This window comes from Penicillium nucicola (genome assembly GCF_028828085.1).
Source record: "Penicillium nucicola strain IBT 29836 chromosome Unknown utg000010l, whole genome shotgun sequence".
In the NCBI taxonomy this organism is placed as follows: Eukaryota; Fungi; Ascomycota; class Eurotiomycetes; order Eurotiales; family Aspergillaceae; genus Penicillium; species Penicillium nucicola.
In genome coordinates, this window is record NW_026643134.1 from 5,937,044 (window position 1) to 5,954,781 (window position 17,738).

Sequence of the window (17,738 nt, forward strand, 5' to 3'; positions counted from 1 at the left end):
ACACTGGTGTTTGTGATACCCCCTGTTGCTTTTGTTGCGTTTGTGTGCATATTTAGTTTGAGATGTTCCGAGACTATGTACGGATATCAATTTAGTATCTAGTCCAAATACAGGAACCAAGTTACATCAAGAAATAAACAATAATTCGCATAACGCCTGGGTCCAAAGTAGATAAATGACTAGCCCATTTTCTCAACTTCGACTGCGCGAGTTAGCCGTGGTGCGTCTCCCACAGGAACACCGATTTCCTCGAATGCGAGGTCATTGATCCAGCGTCCATTGGGTCGGACGGGTTCGCCACGGGATAGTTTTGACGCAAGATAGAGCCAGTTTAGGGCATTGCCAACGGTACCGACTTCATCGCTGACATGGTGGATAGCATATTCCGACATGCGATTGTACATATCTTCATCCGTCCACAGCTCGAAGAGATGTCGTGCCACAGTATCAGTGTCCCCGACATCGACTAAGAAGCCGTTCTTACCATTTTCGATTTGCAGTGGGATACCACCGGCACGCGTTGCGATCACTGGTTTACCCTTGTGGATTGCTTCCGAGACTTTCACCTCGAACCCTTCGCGCGTTGATAATTGCAGGGCGATGACTGCCTTGGACAAGAGGGCGTTAAGGACTTGATCAGATGGCTTTAGGCGCATCACGCAAATCAGATGCCGAATATCAGGGACCTCATTTTCTAGGTGGTCGATTATATCGTCGTAGATAGGACCCCCGTCGGGATCGTCTACAGATCCATGCCCGCAGATCAATAGCTTTGGGGGTGTTAGGTCTGGACGCTCTTCTACTAGCCTGTGATAGAACTTTTTGTATGAGTCGAGCACATCAAATATTCCCTTTGATGGATCGAAGCGTGCAATTTGCACGATGTAGGATTCTAGAATGTGGTAGACAGCAGTGAATAGATTGCCAATAGAGAATGACTTCGAGGTGCTGATCTGCTAACCTTCTGGGTATTGGATAGGTGCCATCTCCGAATTCCTGCAAGCTGCATTGAAGACACGGCCGTAGTGCGCCACATCCCAGTCCCGCATGTTCTTGTTCAGTCCATCCAGCCTGCGCCACGTCAGCAAGATAAGACACAGTTACCGGGATACTTGTTCCTCACCAGTCGGTTGATGCGGGCATATAACCCACGATTTCCGGTGGTACATTCTGCGGCACAAAGGCGCTCACAGGATGACTGATAAAGCAATCGGCAAGCTTGATCTGCTTCCATAAGAACTCCCACGCTTCTGCTTGCGGAGACCCAGCCTGGCCAACCAAATCACTTCGAATTTGGATATGACTTCGGAAAATGATTGGTCGATCGGGTGCTATGTTTTTGGCAATAGGGATCAGTCCAGGCATCTGGGGATCGTCAACGATGATCACATCTGCACCGCCTTCGGATGGGGCGAGAAGCGGGCCACCATTGCGGGCCCAATATCGTTTTGCATTCTCTTCGATCCACACTTGCAGCAATTCCTTGTTCTCTGATGTCAGGCGTTCGTCCGGATGTGAAACACCTTGAAGGATGTTGTGGTTTGTTTTTGTAACTCTAAATACGCCTGGTCGAGGCTTCGGAACATACCTATGCACGATCAATATCTCAGTCGGAGAATGGGAGTTGGTATAGATACCATTTGATATCAGTGCCCAGAGAATGCGAGAGTCGCACGAGAGCATGCCGCATCAAAGCCACACCTCCACCTTGAGGCGTTGCGCTGAAAAAAGCAATTTTCACATTGCGTTCTTTCAAATCAGCGGTGTAATGTTCCACTGCTGACCACGTTCGACCAGAAACCGTTTTCTTGAAATCATTGAGGTTGGCTAAACGCACATGAAAGGCTGTGTCTACTTCCACAAGACCAAGGAAGCCAACTTGCAACAAGGGAATATTCTCTGGTCCAAACAACCTCACGCACTTACGTGCCATAGATTCGGCTTGCTCATCAACGGTTTTCTGATCCCACGCACTTGCTGCAGATGGACCCTGGGCTTTGATCGACTGACCGACACTTGTCCCATCTACCATGCTCGATTCTGGCAGAACCAATGGAATGATGTCGAGCTCGGCCCAGAGACGCGAGCAGAGTTCTGGACAGTGGTCTGCGACATGCCTGGGCATTGCCAAGCCGACAATTTTCTCCAGATGCTCTTTGGAGTAGTGCTTCAACTCGGATATGATGAAGTTGGTTGCTTCTCCCGCACATGCCTGGCCATTTGTAAACTCCTTTTCGATGAAGTCGAGCAGGTAGGTAGTATCGCGGATTGCAATTGCAATCAGTGATGTGTGATGATCTGAGAAAGAGCTGGCCACACCCGCGTATATGGTCTATCATGGTTCATGGTTAGTCTCGGGCATCTCCGTCTCCAGTATCAGCCACTCGTACATCAGATGGCGGTCCTAGCCAAGCATTGCGCTCAAACTGCAACGACAGCCGACGTTGCTGGGCCACCGAAGCATGGCGCTCGAAACTGTGTTTATCACCCTTATTGTCTGACATGGTGCTACATGGAGGAAATGGAAGGAGAATTGGCATAGAACAAGATTTCCCCGTTTAAAGGGTGACTTCACATAGTGACGTAGAAACCGTGGATATAACCATGGTAGTCCTTCTCGTAAATGGCCATGGCCACGAGCTGCAGTTCTCTATATCACGATCAACTCGGATCAACCAGGATCAACCAAGATCAGCAGAAGAACAACATGATCAACAGTTTATACAGTGGAACCCACGAGGTTGCTGTTTCACCTCGTGGGCTGACTCAGCCAAGCCCCTTTTCCCCCGCCTCAGGGAAATTGGAGGCCGATCGCATCTCTTCTTCTTTTCCTTCATTCTTTATACGGCTGTGCTGTCCCTTAATTTAATCTCTATTTTCACAGCCAGTGCTCAGTTGCACTGACTTACGCGGGTCCCAATTGTTGATATCCCCGCTCTCTCCAACTCCTGATTCCCCCCAAACCGCGTACCAATCTCGCCAACATGGGTGGCCAAGTATCCAAGATGATGGGCAAGATTTTTGGCACGAAGGAGATGCGGATTCTTATGCTGGGTCTAGATGCTGCTGGAAAGACAAGTATGATCCCAGACCTGTCTCAATTGAGCCTCGGACGAAGATTGGCTAACACCTGTTCCCTCACAGCTATTCTCTACAAACTTAAACTCAGCAACCAGGATGTGACCACCATTCCCACTGTCGGATTCAACGTCGAGAGCGTGACCTACAAGAATGTCAAGTTCAATGTCTGGGATGTCGGTGGTCAGGACAAGATTCGACCCCTCTGGAGACACTACTACTCTGGCACGCAAGGATTGATCTTCGTGGTTGATTCTAGCGACACAGCACGTATGGAGGAAGCTCGCTCGGAGCTGCACAAGATCATCAACGATCGTGAAATGAAGGATGCTCTGCTTCTCGTGTTTGCCAACAAGCAAGATATCGGCGGCCGTACGTATCGCGTTCCTCTGATTGGATGTTCAATTGACTAACGATATGCAGACCTGAGCCCCGAGGAAGTCACCCAGCAGCTTCAGCTGACCAAGCTCAAGGACAAGCTCTGGTACGTTGCGCCCAGTGTCGCGACAGATGGCACAGGTATTTTCGAGGGCCTGGTAAGTGATATTCTGCTCCTTTTCCTCGCAACAACCTTTAACTCCCTCCCAGGCCTGGCTCTCAAACAACGTCAAGACCCAGCCCCAGAAATAAGATGCTCGTGGTGGTCTCGAGAGGCGCTCCTGGAGTAGCTTCGTTGTACAACATCTCGCATTTCCTCTTCATGTCCGTGTTTGATGACAAGACGACGTAGCATTTGGGCTTTTATTTTCTTGTTGTTTCCTTTGTGGCCTTTGTCTTCTCGTTTACTGTTTCATTGCCTTGCCTTCACTTCTATGATATCCCCTCCGTTCTTATATGGGCTTGTTGGGTCCAATTTAATTTTTTAATTCTACCTTGCGCTTGATATCACGGGCGATACCATTGTTTAAACTGCCGGGGGGAATGATTTGCAGAATTGGAAGAGAACAGAGTTCTACAATTTGATAGAAATGGACATGACATCTTTTTGACCAGCCTGTCATCAGATCTGACGAATCCCCACGGAACCAATCTCCGATCAATCCCAAGGCCATGGATCCCTCTCGGCTATTCGAGCCTACTTGAAGCCTATTTGACTACTTGGAGCCTTGGTATAGGTCAATGCTTATTCAGAACGCACATGGAGAACACTGGACACTAGTGTCAATGTGACGACGGCGGAAGTCCCATCCACAACTATACGATGGCATAAATAGAGCCGCAGACCAGTGCGGCCGCCAACATTACTCGCCTGATGTTGAGAATCTTGTTGAAACCAAGATCAACTAAATCGCCAGAACAATTCCCCATTCAATATCTACACCTCACCGTCCCGCTGGGTTCGAGATTGAAATCGAACCCAAAGCCATGCCCAACTACGAAAAAGGGCAAAAGGTCAACTACAGACCCGTCGGTGGTATGATATGCCTACCTTCTTCGATTTATGCTGTTCCATGGAGACAGAGGCAGAGGCTCATAGGCAGTATAACAGGCGCAAACTCCAAAACAAACAAGAGCGTCGGAATCATCCGCGATTTCAGCACCGGAAACACAAACCTGACCGACCGGAGTGTTTCTGCTTCGGATGACATGCCTCGTTATGAGATCGAAAATATGAATACTCATAAGCGGTCTGCTATTAAGGAGTGTAACATTGATGGGCCGGCGGAGTAGGGGGTAGCATGAGTCTCTAGATCACTGGAGAGTAGGTTCACTATCCGGTTCTCATTCACTATCATCCATTCTATGTAGCGTGTATCTATAAGCCAGAACGTGTAACAGCTAGGGTCATTCGTATCCTGGGGACCTTGGGATGCACTTGAACAGCTTAAATCGGTCTTGCCCCCTCTTTGACTTCCTGTCATTACCGAATCAACTACTATTCTCTACAAGCCTAAGGTTCACACCCTTCACACCCTTTGCAAACAGTCATACTAAAAGTTCAACCAAATCAATTCAACCGACGCTCACTGACTATCCAAGAATAAAAACGTTAAGTGGGCATTCAAAAAGATAAATCATAACCTTCGTCCAGACTTCCCAAGAAAACAACGCTGCGCAGCCAAAAAGGTCCCAACCCGATCACATATGTTGAAAAGCAACCGAGAATGCCAGAACCCCCCAGCCATGAAGAAAAAGAAAAGATGAAAATGTACAAAACGGGAGTATAAGGTGGGTCATTACATAGAAACAGTCTATGCCTGGTTAGGCCAGATATCGTTGGCGATATCCCGGACCAACTGCAGCTTGTTGATCATGCCATCCCAGTCAATAGCATTACCCTCACGGTGGGAAGCGAATCCACACTGGGGGCTGACACCGACCTGGTTAAGGGCAGCATCGAGAGAGATGTTGTTACCCTCGGCAATGAACTTGGCAGCATCAATAACGCGAGCCTTCATCTCCTCCTTATCCTCCATAGTGGCGAACTTGGAGGTGACAACGCCCAAAATGACGTTCTTGTGCGTGGGCAGGAACTTGAGGGGCTCGAAACCACCGGCGCGGGGGGTGTCGTACTCCAGGTAGTAGGTGTGCACGTTCAGCTCTTGGAAGAGCTTGATGGCGATGCGGTCGTAACCGCCTTCGGAGAAGTGACGGCTGCCGACGAAGTTACCGCGGCACAGGTGCACACCGACGTGCAGATCGGCGGGGAGGTTGGCGGTGATGTCGTTGTATTGCTTGATGTACTTCTCGAACATGTCGTCGGCACTGTACACGTTCAGGGCGTCTTCCTTGAAGCCGTTCAGGAACTTGTCGGAGCAGAAGTCTGGAGCAGGTTAGTCTTGTGTGATTGTGCATTTGATGCATGGGATCTATCTTACAGGCCAGGTTGGGGTCGTCAAACTGCACGTTGCGGCAGCCGGCGTCATACAGGATCTTCAACTCGGCCTGGTAGGCCTTGGCGATATCACCAAAGTAATCCTCGTCGTTGGTGTACACAGACTTGGGGTAAGCCTTGCCCTCGCGGTAGCGGAGGTGGTACCAGTTGGGGGCAGCGAGAGTGATCTTCAAGTTGCCGACCTCCTCGGCGGGAACCTGACTGGCAAGGTACTTGAACTGGTCGATGTAGGTGCTGCCTACGTGCTTGATCTTGCCGGTACAGATGACACTCTCACCTGGCTTGTGGCCAGCCTCGAGGAAAGCAGCAATATCAGGGGCATAGGGACGGAAGTCGTCGACATCGACGTCATTGACCTCCTCGAAGCCGTCAAGGCCGGGGAAGAAAGTTCCCCAGAACACTGAGACTGTTAGCTTCACTCGGCTCAGAGTCTCTGGAGCTCTTACTGTGGCGACGGTACTCGCCGTCGGATAAAGCGGCATATCCGAGCTTCTGCTGGGTTGCGACAATGTCCTTGACTTCCTTGTCCTCAACTGCAGTCAATTGAGACTCGGGAATCTTGCCGGCCTCGAAAGCAATCTTGGTATCCAAGAGCGCATTGGGGCGCAAGAGCGAACCGAGGTGCTCAGCGCGGAAAGGAGGGCGCTGGTGGAGTTGAGGAGCCATGGTGAAGTATGAAGATTAACTATAAAGAGATGATGAGTGATGGTTCAATGCATAAAGGTCTGAACCGGATGCAAACTGACCTGGGGAGGATCTGAGAGGATATCAGGAGAGAAGAAAGAAAGAAAGAAGAGAAGCAAGAAAAGAGAGGGGCGTCCTTTTCATCCATTGCTTCATAGACGGTTAGCCCCACTGACCTGAGGCTCTCCACATTCGCCTATAAAAGTCGGTCGATTTCATACTCCAACTCCGATCTCGCCGATCATTTGGATTCTTTTGAACTTGGAGGGCTCTTAGCTATTGCACACCATGACCATCGAGAGTCACTGACTGCCGATATAGGAGCTCCCATAGACAGCCAGTGCGGGCACGTATTCGAGGCTGGCTTTGGGATATGCACGGGCCACCCCCGGGGGATTTCCGCAGCTTCGTGATAGTCCACTGCGATCATTGACTCTCCCCTCGCAACTCTGGCTATCTGATTCGTCTCCTTCTCTGTACAATCCCCTTGAAGAAGTCCATTGATTCAAGAAAACTCCCCTCCCCCAGCTGAGTCACGGATGACAAAGGAGCAAGTGGAGGCCCCAGCAAAAGTCAAGTGGGGAAACCGGCACTTGACTTTGTTCGTCTTTCCCGACGTCTCGACTGTCATGTGATATGGAAGACTCAAGATGTCTGCTTTCTCCCCTGTAGAGCGCCTTCCGAATGAGCTCTGGGATCAGATCATAGGATATCTGGATACCGAGCCACCATCGGCAAGACGACTACATCATGCGCCAAGTTTACAACTGACCGAGTCATCAACCAAAGACCTCAAGCATCTGGCACAATGCTCGTCTGGCTTTCTCCAGCTCGTACGACCCCAGCTATTCACTCATGCTCGTCTGAAACTGCATGATGAGCCGGCCTTTCTCTCCTTCCTGACTAAATCAGACCTCACGCGACATGTGACCTCTATCATCATAGCAGTGGAAGACAACAGCCCGGATCACCGAGCCGACCCCTTTTGGTGGCGTCAAGTCCTCTCTTACCTGGACCCTGCCCATATCATGGTGTTAGCGCCGCCAACATTCATTGGTGAAACCATAGGCAGCCCAATCATGGATGGCCATAGCTGGGCATTTGATATCCCACTGCAGATCCTGGATATAACGCGACGTTGCAGATTTGACAACTCGCATAACTTACCAGACTTGAAGTCATGCACAAGTCTACTGGGAGCCCGTCCCTGGACGTCAATTGCCTTTAATGAGTCATCTTCTCTAAAAGCATATAACCACTACGAATACTTTCTCTCCTGTGTCCCATCCATCCTCAGAGAATGGGGAATCATGCGTGGCGAAGGGCACAACATGCCGCTTCAACGGCCAAAGGATTTACCCTTGCTATTACATGGTCTGAATACCTTCTCTTACACAGCAGTCTTCCCGTTCTACAATCACGTGCAAATTGTACTCGATGGCGTCTTGAGAATGGGCTCTCTTCGACGTCTGGATGTCCAATTGGCGCCTGATCGAAATAACCACGTTACCGAGATTGAACAACGAGGCTCCATGGATGCTAACGATCCGTGGATGGAGCTTGCAACCTCGTATTCTCTAATTGGGTTCACTGTCAGCCAAATGGAAAGTTTGAAAGAGTTCAGATCCGGTGATTTACATGTGGAAGCTGTGAGGGATGATCTACTCGCAAATTTGAACGATGTTATTGGTGATGGGGGTTGGGTGCATGATGGTCGTGGGATTTGGAAGCGTAACTAAGCTTGATTGCATTGTGATATAACTTACGTATATGTTCAACAATTTGAAAATAGTGAAATTGTACGGTTTGCTTCCGCTAAGCACTGTATGATGATATGTGGTGGAAAAGATGTTCAACTGTATACAGCTTGAGCCAAGAAGCGGTGGGTCTCGCGCTCCCGCACTTCATCTCTTCCTACCATCAGTCGTTGCTACGCGTGGTAGATCCATCAAATATCACGACTGGTAGAAACACAAGATATTGCGAACAAGTGGCTATGGCATTCACCAAAAGTGTCTATTCAGCAGAGCCTGCATTGCCAGTCCTTGCTGATTCTCTGCTGTGCCAGTCAGAATCGAGCATCCAAAACCCAGCTCCACAATCCAATATCCCAGCTGCAGACAACGAATGGAACCTGAAATATGACTGGAAAAAGGGCGTTCACATAGACAGCAAGAGTGTATTCCGTTGCGGCACAGTCCTTGGATTCTCCAGGCTACGAGGGCGAAGCGAAGAAACACACGAATACATCGGCGAGGTACGAACTATCAAGCCCGAGAAGTCCAATAAAATTGACCGACCACAGATCCCCCGGTATCTCTTAACCAGTCATCTCCGAAGCATAACACAACACAAAGAACCCAGCACATTCATAATATACCCAGGCAACTTCGACGCCTTCGATCCACAGAACCTCTTTGACGATCTAACATCACCAAAAGACCAAGACCAACCAAGTCTCACAGAAAAAGAAGCCATCCAAAAAATGGACACTGTCCAGCTCCTAGCAGTCTCCGATTTCCAAGAAGCAGCACAAGCCATCCGCCAATACTCAGAAGTGATATACAAACTCGAACAAAAGCGCCAAGAAGCACGAAACAACCCCGAAAGCGAAACCCACCACTCAAGTTCCGATGCAATCATGTTGATAGTAGTTGGACTAGACTACCTCATCGAAGGAGTAATCCGCGCTTCAAATCCAGGAAAGGGCGTAGCTAAACTGACAGCCGCGCTGCGCTCGTTGACGACATTATCGCGGGCTCACGATTCCCATCTCTCTATCGTTCTTGTGAACATGAGTGGATTGGGCCCGTTTTATCCGGATTTGGGCAGAAATTCGCATTCGACCGGGTCTCCCCATGTGCATGCAAGTGTGAATTCTCGGGGCGATGATAGTGTCAAGGCACTTGACTATGCTATTCACTCTGTGTTTCATTCGGAGATTCTCCTGTTTCCGAATCTGATTATGAAAACGCTGGATCAGGGGACGGATACGCATTTCCTTGTTTCTGATGTTCGACGGGTGCAGGTGCTTGAGGTTATTAAGGATCGGATTGGGGGCAGTCTTGGGAAATGGGGGGTTTGGAATGAGCATCGAGAGATTCTGTACTAGTGATGAAAAGGGGAAAGGCGGAGTTTGATGGGTCTCGATGAAATTATCCATAATCTTACAAGAAGTATCCTAAGTTATAAGTATGTCCACCTCCTGGTAAGTAAAGTAAAGCGCCGGTTTGGATGCAATAGGTCCCAGAAAAAGCAATACGATATGCCTTTGCCGCCGTCAAGAGTAGGGTTGACATATGATAACCCGCAAATGCAAACCCCGGCTCCAACCCATGGACCTTTTGAAAAAGGAAAAAGGAAAAAAAAAAGTCCCCTGCAATATAAAAGGGGAATCAAGCTTTTGTTGCTGGAGGCCAAGGAGAATTGACACCAGTGATAGAACGAATGGCCATCTCAGACGGTGTTATCCCTTTCAGCCCATTTCCGCATAACACCTCTCTCAACAACAGATTTCGCCTCTTCCTCGCACTTGGCAAGATCTTGCGCGGCAGTCTCCTCTTCGAAGACGATATCTTGCTGCTGAACCTTAATCCACTGTTTATGTCTCTCGCACCGCTTCTTCGTGCAAACTCCTTGCGTCAAGGCTGTGATGCTAGTGTCGGCTTCGCCGTCCATGGCTGTATCGCCGTCTGCATCAGTGGTACAACGATAGCCGGCAGCCAAAGTTTCGACTGTGCCCTCCGCCAAAGCTTTTTGTCCCGATTCTGAGAGTCGCCACTCGTCGAATTCCTCGTCAGACCAGGAAAGTCTTGAGTCAAACCCGCAGATATCTTTCCAGCCACCTTTAGGCTCGTGCTGTTTTAATTTTTCGACGATGCCCTTTGCTCGAGGGCGGAGGAGTGATACGAATGTCGAGCGTGCAGTGAGCATTTCCTTGCGATGGATCAATCCTTCGTGTCGTTTGCGGAGATTTTCGATTTTGGCAATTTCGTCGGGTGAATATTCTGTGCCTTCGGCGTAGACGTCGAAATTTAACCATTTCCCGCTCTTCGACTGGGATGGAGGTTTGTCATCCGTTGGACTGGATTCTGTCTCGTTGGCTTCGGGTGGAGGGGAGACGATTCTGTCTCCGAGTGTTCGGAATTCATGTGTGGATGATACGCCCATGATGGCGGCTTTTAGGTCACTGGCTGTGAGAATGCCACCCATGCTACCCAAGTCTTCGAAGAGGCCCTTGGTTTTATTTGCCTTGGCCTTGAGCTGTTGGGTCTGTTGGCGCATAAATTCCCGGCCATGATCATCAGAGCAGTATTTGCTCGGGTTGTTTCGCGTGGCGCGCGCCGGTTTACGGCACTCGACTAGACGGCACATTGGTTTCCATGTCGTGTGTCCTTTGCCCTCACTTGCACACTTCGGGCCTGTTGCGAAGTTAGCGTTTATAATGAGTTTCTTAGTGTAAGATATGACTTACAGATATACCGCTCGATCAATTCCGCATCTCGCGGGTGCATGTTGACACATTTTCCATGGTACCAATCGTCACAGTCGCCGTCGCACCCAATCATCCAGGTATGGTTATCAGGTCGGCGACAAACACAAAAGAGTGCATTCTCGTCGAAGTCGTCATCATCATCCTCGGCGGCTGCCTTAGGTCCCTTCTTTCTGGGCCTTTTCTTCTCTTCGGGTGCTGGCGATCCTGCTATAGAAACGGATCCTTGTTTCCTTGCAGGGGTCTTGCTAGCTCGGGAGACTGGCGTATTGGAACGGCGCTCGTCGAGGCTGTCTGCATCTGCGTCATTCACTTTGCGCTTTTTTGGTGCTGGCTTTTTGGCGGTTCCTTTCTTGGCGGCGCTGCCTGCAGGCTTTTTGTTTGATGGCTTCACCGAGTTTGCTGGTGATGATCGGTCAGATGAGGATGCCCTGGACGTCACCCCGTGCCTGAGGTCAGAGACTTTCTTCGACGTCGGGTAGTCGTCCGCCCCATCGTAACCGAATGATTTCGTATCGAAGTCGTCGCTGATGGGGAATTTGTCCAAAGTAGAGCTTGTTGGTTCGGTCTTGACTGAAGGCAGAGCTGTGTCTTGGGTCGCGACTAGCGAAGCACCTTTTGCAGGGTCATAATCACCATCGTAGAGGTCAGCCCAGGTGTCTGCCTTCTCAAGATGGTCGTTCTCGTTCCGTGGCGCATCTCTGAAGAGGCGGTGGACCTTGTTGGCTCTGATGGGGCCAAAATACCCGCATTGTCGCCAACCAGCAATTCCCACAATTCGATCATCCCGAGCGATAATGTTGCTTCGAGTCAAGTCATTGTGTGCTAGGCATAGATCTTCATCCTGCTCCTTTTCCGAGAACAAGATATCTCGCTCACGAGGCTCGACGGAAGGCGGTGTTTGGGAATTGAGCGCGGAGGAGACGTAGGAGGGTTCGTTTGAGGGCGAGCCAATTGTACCTAGGACCTGTAAGATCTGGCGACACTGATTCTTCATGATATTAATCTGGTTTGCGTCAAGATATCTCCATGCAACGTCCAGCGAAACACCGGGAATCCTAGACTCGATTGTAACATTCCTCTCCTCGATCTTTCCGCAAAAATAGATCACTGGCACTGAAACACCGATCTCCCGGAGGATGTCCTCTGCCTTCCGCGCCGCAGATAATTCATTCTCATTGGCACAGGTGTATCGCTCCGCCATCGCGCCATTCGCCAGCTGGCGGTCAACCCAAATGATTATACTCCCAGCAGCGAACGCCTCCCTCGGCCCTGTGATGTGGAGCGAATGATCTGGTGTACAATATTTCTGCGCAATGCCCTCCCAAAACGCGTTCACTTCTGGGTCGGGCTGATACCACTGCATGAAACGAGGAATGAAATCCTCATCGCTCGGCGCATAACGACCATATTGCGCACTTTTGGCGAGGAACGGGTCATCGTTGGGGATGCGATTAGGGTTGGTTTCGTAGGGGTTTCGCATTTGCATGGGCGCCGTAGACCCGTTCATCTGGTTTGCGCCGGCCGCCTTCATATCCGCCATGTTCGAGTTTTCCGGTGAGGATGAAGAAGGAGATTGCGCGGTTCAAAAGATGGTCTGATGATGCTGTAAAGATGAGTCTTGCGGAGACTGTGAATGTTTTGGCTGTCGGGAAGGAAGGGCGCTGGCAGAAAGCTAAACCGATACAAGTTCTGCTGTGAATGCTGGAGGCATTATGGGAGCTGCATGTGGGTAATGGAGTAGCGAGTCTTGTTGGGGAAAGTTGCAGACCACGCGATCTGCGGTTAAAGGGTGGGAAAATGTTCGGAGGGCGTGTGTTGATTATCGAATCCTGGCGCAATCCCACTGTCGATTGGAGATATCAGTCTGCTCCAATGTCGTCGATGGAGTGTGATTTGTGTGGTTTGGAGATTTGAGCGCCTTAAAAAGACTTGTTGAATATGCAAACCCCCGAACTGAGCTTGGATAGGGTGAGTTGTGACTTGAACCTGGGGTGAACATTATCGGAGTTGCGGAGCTCAGGGACTGAAAAGCGAAGGCGGTGAGTAATTTCCCGACACGCGACAGCTACTCCTCATCTCGGCCATCGACACGTCTGCACCTACCGTACACAGCTACACACAATCTCCAATGCTTTTAATTTTGGCACACGATGATAACCTGGAACCTGATTTGATCTGGGTCATTTGTATCTGATAGTCAGAACAAGCAGCCATTCCTTGGGCAGTCTCTACGATCCATTGATTCTCTTCCCGTTTTCACTTTGACTTCATTCTACGATTCTCAGTGCGCAAGCAAACAGTTAAACTCCACTGGCAGGATTGCCACTAAGGATTCCAGCAGTCTGGAAACCTCATTTAATTATTGACTAATTGAGAAGGTGGACCTGTGCACCAATAGATCCCGCGCTTACCAGACAGTCGGCCACGAACTTCTCCCCATAAGCCTTCTATGGCGTGACGTCAACCCTCGAGACGAAAACAACAGGGGCATCATACTTGGCAAGCCTGGCAGACATTGATGACCTCTCTGCGCATGAGCCATCCCGTGTTCATGTCTCACAGCTCCCCCGGAGTCATCACCGTCTCCGAGTCGTCCCTTGGACCCCTTCCCGCTCCGCGATCGCCTGAAGGTTTTGGCCCCATAAGCAATGCACTCGATTGGGTGGGATGATACATGGCGGGCCCACGTATAAGCAAACGCATCGCGATAGCCGACATGCAGGTCCTTGTCTCAGCTTTCTATTCTAAGCATGCTGACGGCTTAAAGTGGCGCTGATGGGCTGTCTCCACTGACACCGGTCAAAACAGAGCCACCGTTCCTGGGAAATATATATGCATCCATCCTTGTATTATCCTTGCTCCTTGAAACCTTGTTTCGCTGTCGGTGTGCATGGTCGTGGCTCGACCTGTGGCCCGACGGAATGCGAATGAAGCAACAGCCACAATCGGCTCCGGGGGCTTGCAGATTAATTCACCGGTATAGATGAAATGACCGGATTACATAAATTGACCGGATTACAGACAGACCTCATCGCCGCTGAGGATGACTGAATGACCTTGCAGTCGGCTTCCTCATTCACACCTGGATCATACTCGGGCTTGACGGCTACGAAGACTGGGACGCTTCCGCGGAGATCTACTGGGGCTCTGCCTTGCAACGTTTCAACGTTCAGGGCTGAATCGGCACTGTGGATATCCGCAAAGCCTATCTTGACACCACATCCAAGTGAGACACGTTTAGCGAGTGGCGTTGTAACTTCAAAGTACAGTAATCTCAGGGCGCTCTCGCATGAACACCCTGGTCAACGGATATTCACATGATCTGACAGGATTGGTAGCGGAATGAGGGTACATGTCGTTAGGAAGGGGTGTGGAGAGCGGGTATACTAAAAGAAACACATGTACAGTAGGATATCTGCAGAGGTCAATGTAAGCCGGTGATCAGCCAAGACTATGCCCAGGATGGTATGTCGTGGTGGAGCAAGTAAGATTCAGTGGGGGAGAGAGGGGGGCGTAGATGTGGCAATTTGATACTGAACCTATACCAGGCCATGAACAGACATTGGTGTGAGACATGTACAGTACTGATGGACTGGTATATCCCAGCATTCTCTCAGATAGACTGAACCCGACAGTATGGTGCGCTTACTGCTCCTCTTTAGCGCAATCAACCTATCTTGGGCTCGATTAGGAAGCATATACGAAGGCTGTCGTCCCGTTTCCCGGGATGCTCGCACCGTGACAAGTAGTCCAACCGCCCCGCCGGATTATATGTTCTATCACACGCCAATGCACTTGTTTCCAGTGCCATATCCCAGGGCTCAGCAACCCATGCTGATCCATGCCAAGACCCACAGCACACTAGCGGAATCCGCCCGAGACCCTATTTAGTTAAGCTCTGCTACGCCTTCCACTAGCGATGAGTTCTATTCGCTAAATGAAACGGCGACAGCATAGCCAGGTTGTCCAGGGTCGATACTTAGGTTCCTTGCGCATCTGTTCTGCCCTGTTCTGCCCTGTTCTGCCCTGTTCTGTCCTGTTCTGCCCTCTCTCCCTCCGTCTCCGGGATATCTCAACCCTCCAGTGGAGCCTCTCTAAATTGTGGACTGCATCGAATCTAACCCGATTTGGGCCAGAGTCAATTTCGTCACAAGCAGACCTCTCCGTTCACCTCTTCATCGCTGCAATCACTCGAGCCGAACCGTCTCATTCGGCCCCCAAACTCGGCCCACACGTGTCGGCATGAGGCCACTATTCCGGACTCTGCTTAGTTCGGTGAAAGTAGCCTAATCACCGGTGGGGAGAACGAACCCCCCTTGTCCGTGGATCTTTTTGTCTCACATTTCTCTATATTCTGGGATTTTCAGTCTCCGCCTTTTGATGTACGGACGTTTTGTGCTCGGTTCGCCGATCCACCCCCGTTTTTGTTTTTATCAATCTATCCTGGTTTCCCATGTTCCTCTCTCTTGTTTAGCATCATGGCCAGTTCAGACCCCAACGCGAGCAATCAAGACGGCAATATGCGGTGGCAGTTCATCGACTCGTCCAACAATAGTCGGACCAACTTGACTCAAGTCAAGCGTCATGTCATGCAGGAATATATGCGCCAGAAGAAAGGTGGTCGCCAGAGTGACAGTGAAGAGGAAACCCCACAACCCAAGCGCGGGCGACCAAAGAACAGCCGGGCTTCAAAGCGAAATACGGCAAAGGGTTCCAAAGACAACAAGGGGGCGAAAGGGAAAAAGCCAGAAAAGACCGAGCTGTCGACTGAAGACGAAGACATTGAGGAAATCTGTCAAGATAAAACTACTCAGCGCCTTCCATCAAATAAGTTGTTTGTGCAGGATGAGAAAGGCCTCCAAATCTTGCCTTTCCGACCATCTCCCCACCAATCTCATGCGGTAGTCATCGCGCCACATGATTACTTCGACATATCCCCGCAAAGCGCGCAGAGTCAGGATAGGGATTTCAACAGCCCCTCTTGGCCGTCTGCGCCAACAACACCGTATGAGCTCATGCATTCACCCAAGACGATCATGAGTGCAGCCCGGACAGACCCATTCAAGACCCTTCCGGTGGATTTGGATCTAGATGGGCAGAGATTATTTGATTTCTATGTGAATACCATGCCCGCGTGCTCTTACGGCTCTCATTTCCGCTCGGCCAAGGCCCATAATTGGTACACTGCCGTCTTTGTACCGGAGGGGATGAAGGGTGCCGTCGCTTTCCAAAATACCATCATTGTCCATGCGGCAAACACGTGGGCCTGGGTACGCAGTGAGAGTGAAACTCCAGATACTCTTTTGCATCGAGATCGGGCCGTTACCATGCTTCGCGAACACCTTTCCAACAATCCCCACGATATCTCCGATGTCGCGATCATCTCTTGTCTTAGCGCTGCAGCTCTAGAAGATTTTGATCCAAGACCAGGTCACAAAGAGATCAGCTGGGTGCACATGCGCGCTGCTCGCGAGATGATTCGAGCCCGTGGCGGTCCTGCTGCATTCGCCTATACCCGTCTGGGAAAGCTTATCAATTGGCAAGACTATATTCTGTCTGGGTATGAAACTCATGGACCGAGTTTCTTCTATCAATATGAGCAACCAGCTGCCATTGCCTCCGAATACTCACACCAATCTACGCAAAACATCCACTCAATGCCATCACCACCATACTCTACTTCTTCCGCCCTAGACCTCTCACCCAGTCCGGAACCAAAAACTCAACCTACATTCCCACCACCCACAAATACAACCCCAGTTGACGAAATTAAGCTTCAATGCGAAGAATTTCTTGACTTCCTTCGGCGCTGTGAACAACTCTCCTTATATCAGCGTGACAATCCCGAATCTTCCCACTTGACCCGCCAAACCACCGTGCAAGACACATCAATCCTCAATGACGTGCTCTCCGCGCCTCCTGGAGCTCGTTTCACCTCGGTCGGGGGCAGAAAACAAATGGTCGCCCGCATTACCGCATTAATAATTCTTAATGCCGCTCTCTGGGACTATCGATATACACCGGCCCGTGCAAGCCTGTTCCTCAGCACCCTGGAGACCGCAATGATCGACAGTGAGGTCGGAATGAGTGGCTCCGTCGAAGCGATTCTCCAAATTCTATTGGAATGTAATGACGGCAGCATCGAGTTTTCTCCTGCTTCACTCGAGCATTTGCCCGACTACTCGCAATACGGACCGACTGCTTCCTCGCCTGCTTACCGTCCGTGGTATGCTGGCCGTATGCTGAAGATTGCGAAGCGGTTGTGTGCTGAGTCTTGGTATCGGGTCAGTGACTTTTTGTTCTCGTGCTTGACGCTGCAAGTTCAGGAGCCCTGTATGGCTCTTTGGGAGGCAGATCTTCGTCAGGAGATTCTTGATGCACCTTTGACGAGTTATCTTATGCGCTCTTTGATCGATTGATTCTTTTGACGGTCTTTTTTAAGGGGGGTTAAATAATTTGAATGGCTTGTGTCTGGAAAGCATTGCCATATGGATTTAGATCGGGTTGGATATCTGGGGCTATTTCGGGGTTTATTTTGATACTCTTCATATACGAAAGAGTCTTCTTTATATGCCTTCCACATTATTATCGACAGTACACTTTGAATGATTGATGACACAAGAACTCTATGAGATAAGTTAGTTA

At 50.1% G+C, this 17,738-nt stretch overlaps 8 protein-coding genes across 8 annotated transcripts; 5 read left to right on the plus strand and 3 right to left on the minus strand.

Annotated features, from left to right (window-relative positions):
• Positions 1-179: 179 nt before the first annotated feature.
• On the minus strand, positions 180-2,504 carry ccg9 (putative trehalose synthase (Ccg-9); the record flags this gene model as incomplete). The annotated part of the gene is made up of 5 exons (XM_057133190.1): positions 180-892; positions 962-1,071; positions 1,124-1,588; positions 1,638-2,332; positions 2,391-2,504. The coding sequence occupies 5 exons, from the start codon at positions 2,502-2,504 to the stop codon at positions 180-182; spliced, it is 2,097 nt and encodes a 698-aa protein (XP_056981178.1).
• Positions 2,505-2,984: 480 nt separating this feature from the next.
• On the plus strand, positions 2,985-3,708 carry N7511_010814 (ADP-ribosylation factor family protein; the record flags this gene model as incomplete). The annotated part of the gene is made up of 4 exons (XM_057133191.1): positions 2,985-3,078; positions 3,145-3,450; positions 3,502-3,614; positions 3,667-3,708. The coding sequence occupies 4 exons, from the start codon at positions 2,985-2,987 to the stop codon at positions 3,706-3,708; spliced, it is 555 nt and encodes a 184-aa protein (XP_056981179.1).
• Positions 3,709-4,443: 735 nt separating this feature from the next.
• N7511_010815 (hypervirulence associated TUDOR domain-containing protein) lies at positions 4,444-4,749 on the plus strand (the record flags this gene model as incomplete). The annotated part of the gene is made up of 2 exons (XM_057133192.1): positions 4,444-4,492; positions 4,568-4,749. 2 exons carry the CDS (start codon positions 4,444-4,446, stop codon positions 4,747-4,749), a joined length of 231 nt encoding a protein of 76 aa, XP_056981180.1.
• Positions 4,750-5,270: 521 nt separating this feature from the next.
• N7511_010816 (cobalamin-independent methionine synthase II family protein) lies at positions 5,271-6,580 on the minus strand (the record flags this gene model as incomplete). The annotated part of the gene is made up of 3 exons (XM_057133193.1): positions 5,271-5,842; positions 5,898-6,314; positions 6,361-6,580. 3 exons carry the CDS (start codon positions 6,578-6,580, stop codon positions 5,271-5,273), a joined length of 1,209 nt encoding a protein of 402 aa, XP_056981181.1.
• A 668-nt stretch (positions 6,581-7,248) lies between these two features.
• On the plus strand, positions 7,249-8,337 carry N7511_010817 (F-box domain protein; the record flags this gene model as incomplete). The annotated part of the gene is made up of 1 exon (XM_057133194.1): positions 7,249-8,337. One exon carries the CDS (start codon positions 7,249-7,251, stop codon positions 8,335-8,337), a length of 1,089 nt encoding a protein of 362 aa, XP_056981182.1.
• Positions 8,338-8,594: 257 nt separating this feature from the next.
• N7511_010818 (uncharacterized protein) lies at positions 8,595-9,710 on the plus strand (the record flags this gene model as incomplete). Its single annotated transcript, XM_057133195.1, has 1 exon — positions 8,595-9,710. One exon carries the CDS (start codon positions 8,595-8,597, stop codon positions 9,708-9,710), a length of 1,116 nt encoding a protein of 371 aa, XP_056981183.1.
• Positions 9,711-10,054: 344 nt separating this feature from the next.
• N7511_010819 (putative PHD transcription factor) lies at positions 10,055-12,633 on the minus strand (the record flags this gene model as incomplete). Its single annotated transcript, XM_057133196.1, has 2 exons — positions 10,055-11,019; positions 11,073-12,633. The coding sequence occupies 2 exons, from the start codon at positions 12,631-12,633 to the stop codon at positions 10,055-10,057; spliced, it is 2,526 nt and encodes an 841-aa protein (XP_056981184.1).
• A 2,938-nt stretch (positions 12,634-15,571) lies between these two features.
• On the plus strand, positions 15,572-17,512 carry N7511_010820 (sigma-70 region 2 family protein; the record flags this gene model as incomplete). The annotated part of the gene is made up of 1 exon (XM_057133197.1): positions 15,572-17,512. The coding sequence occupies one exon, from the start codon at positions 15,572-15,574 to the stop codon at positions 17,510-17,512; it is 1,941 nt and encodes a 646-aa protein (XP_056981185.1).
• Between the last annotated feature and the right edge of the window lie 226 nt (positions 17,513-17,738).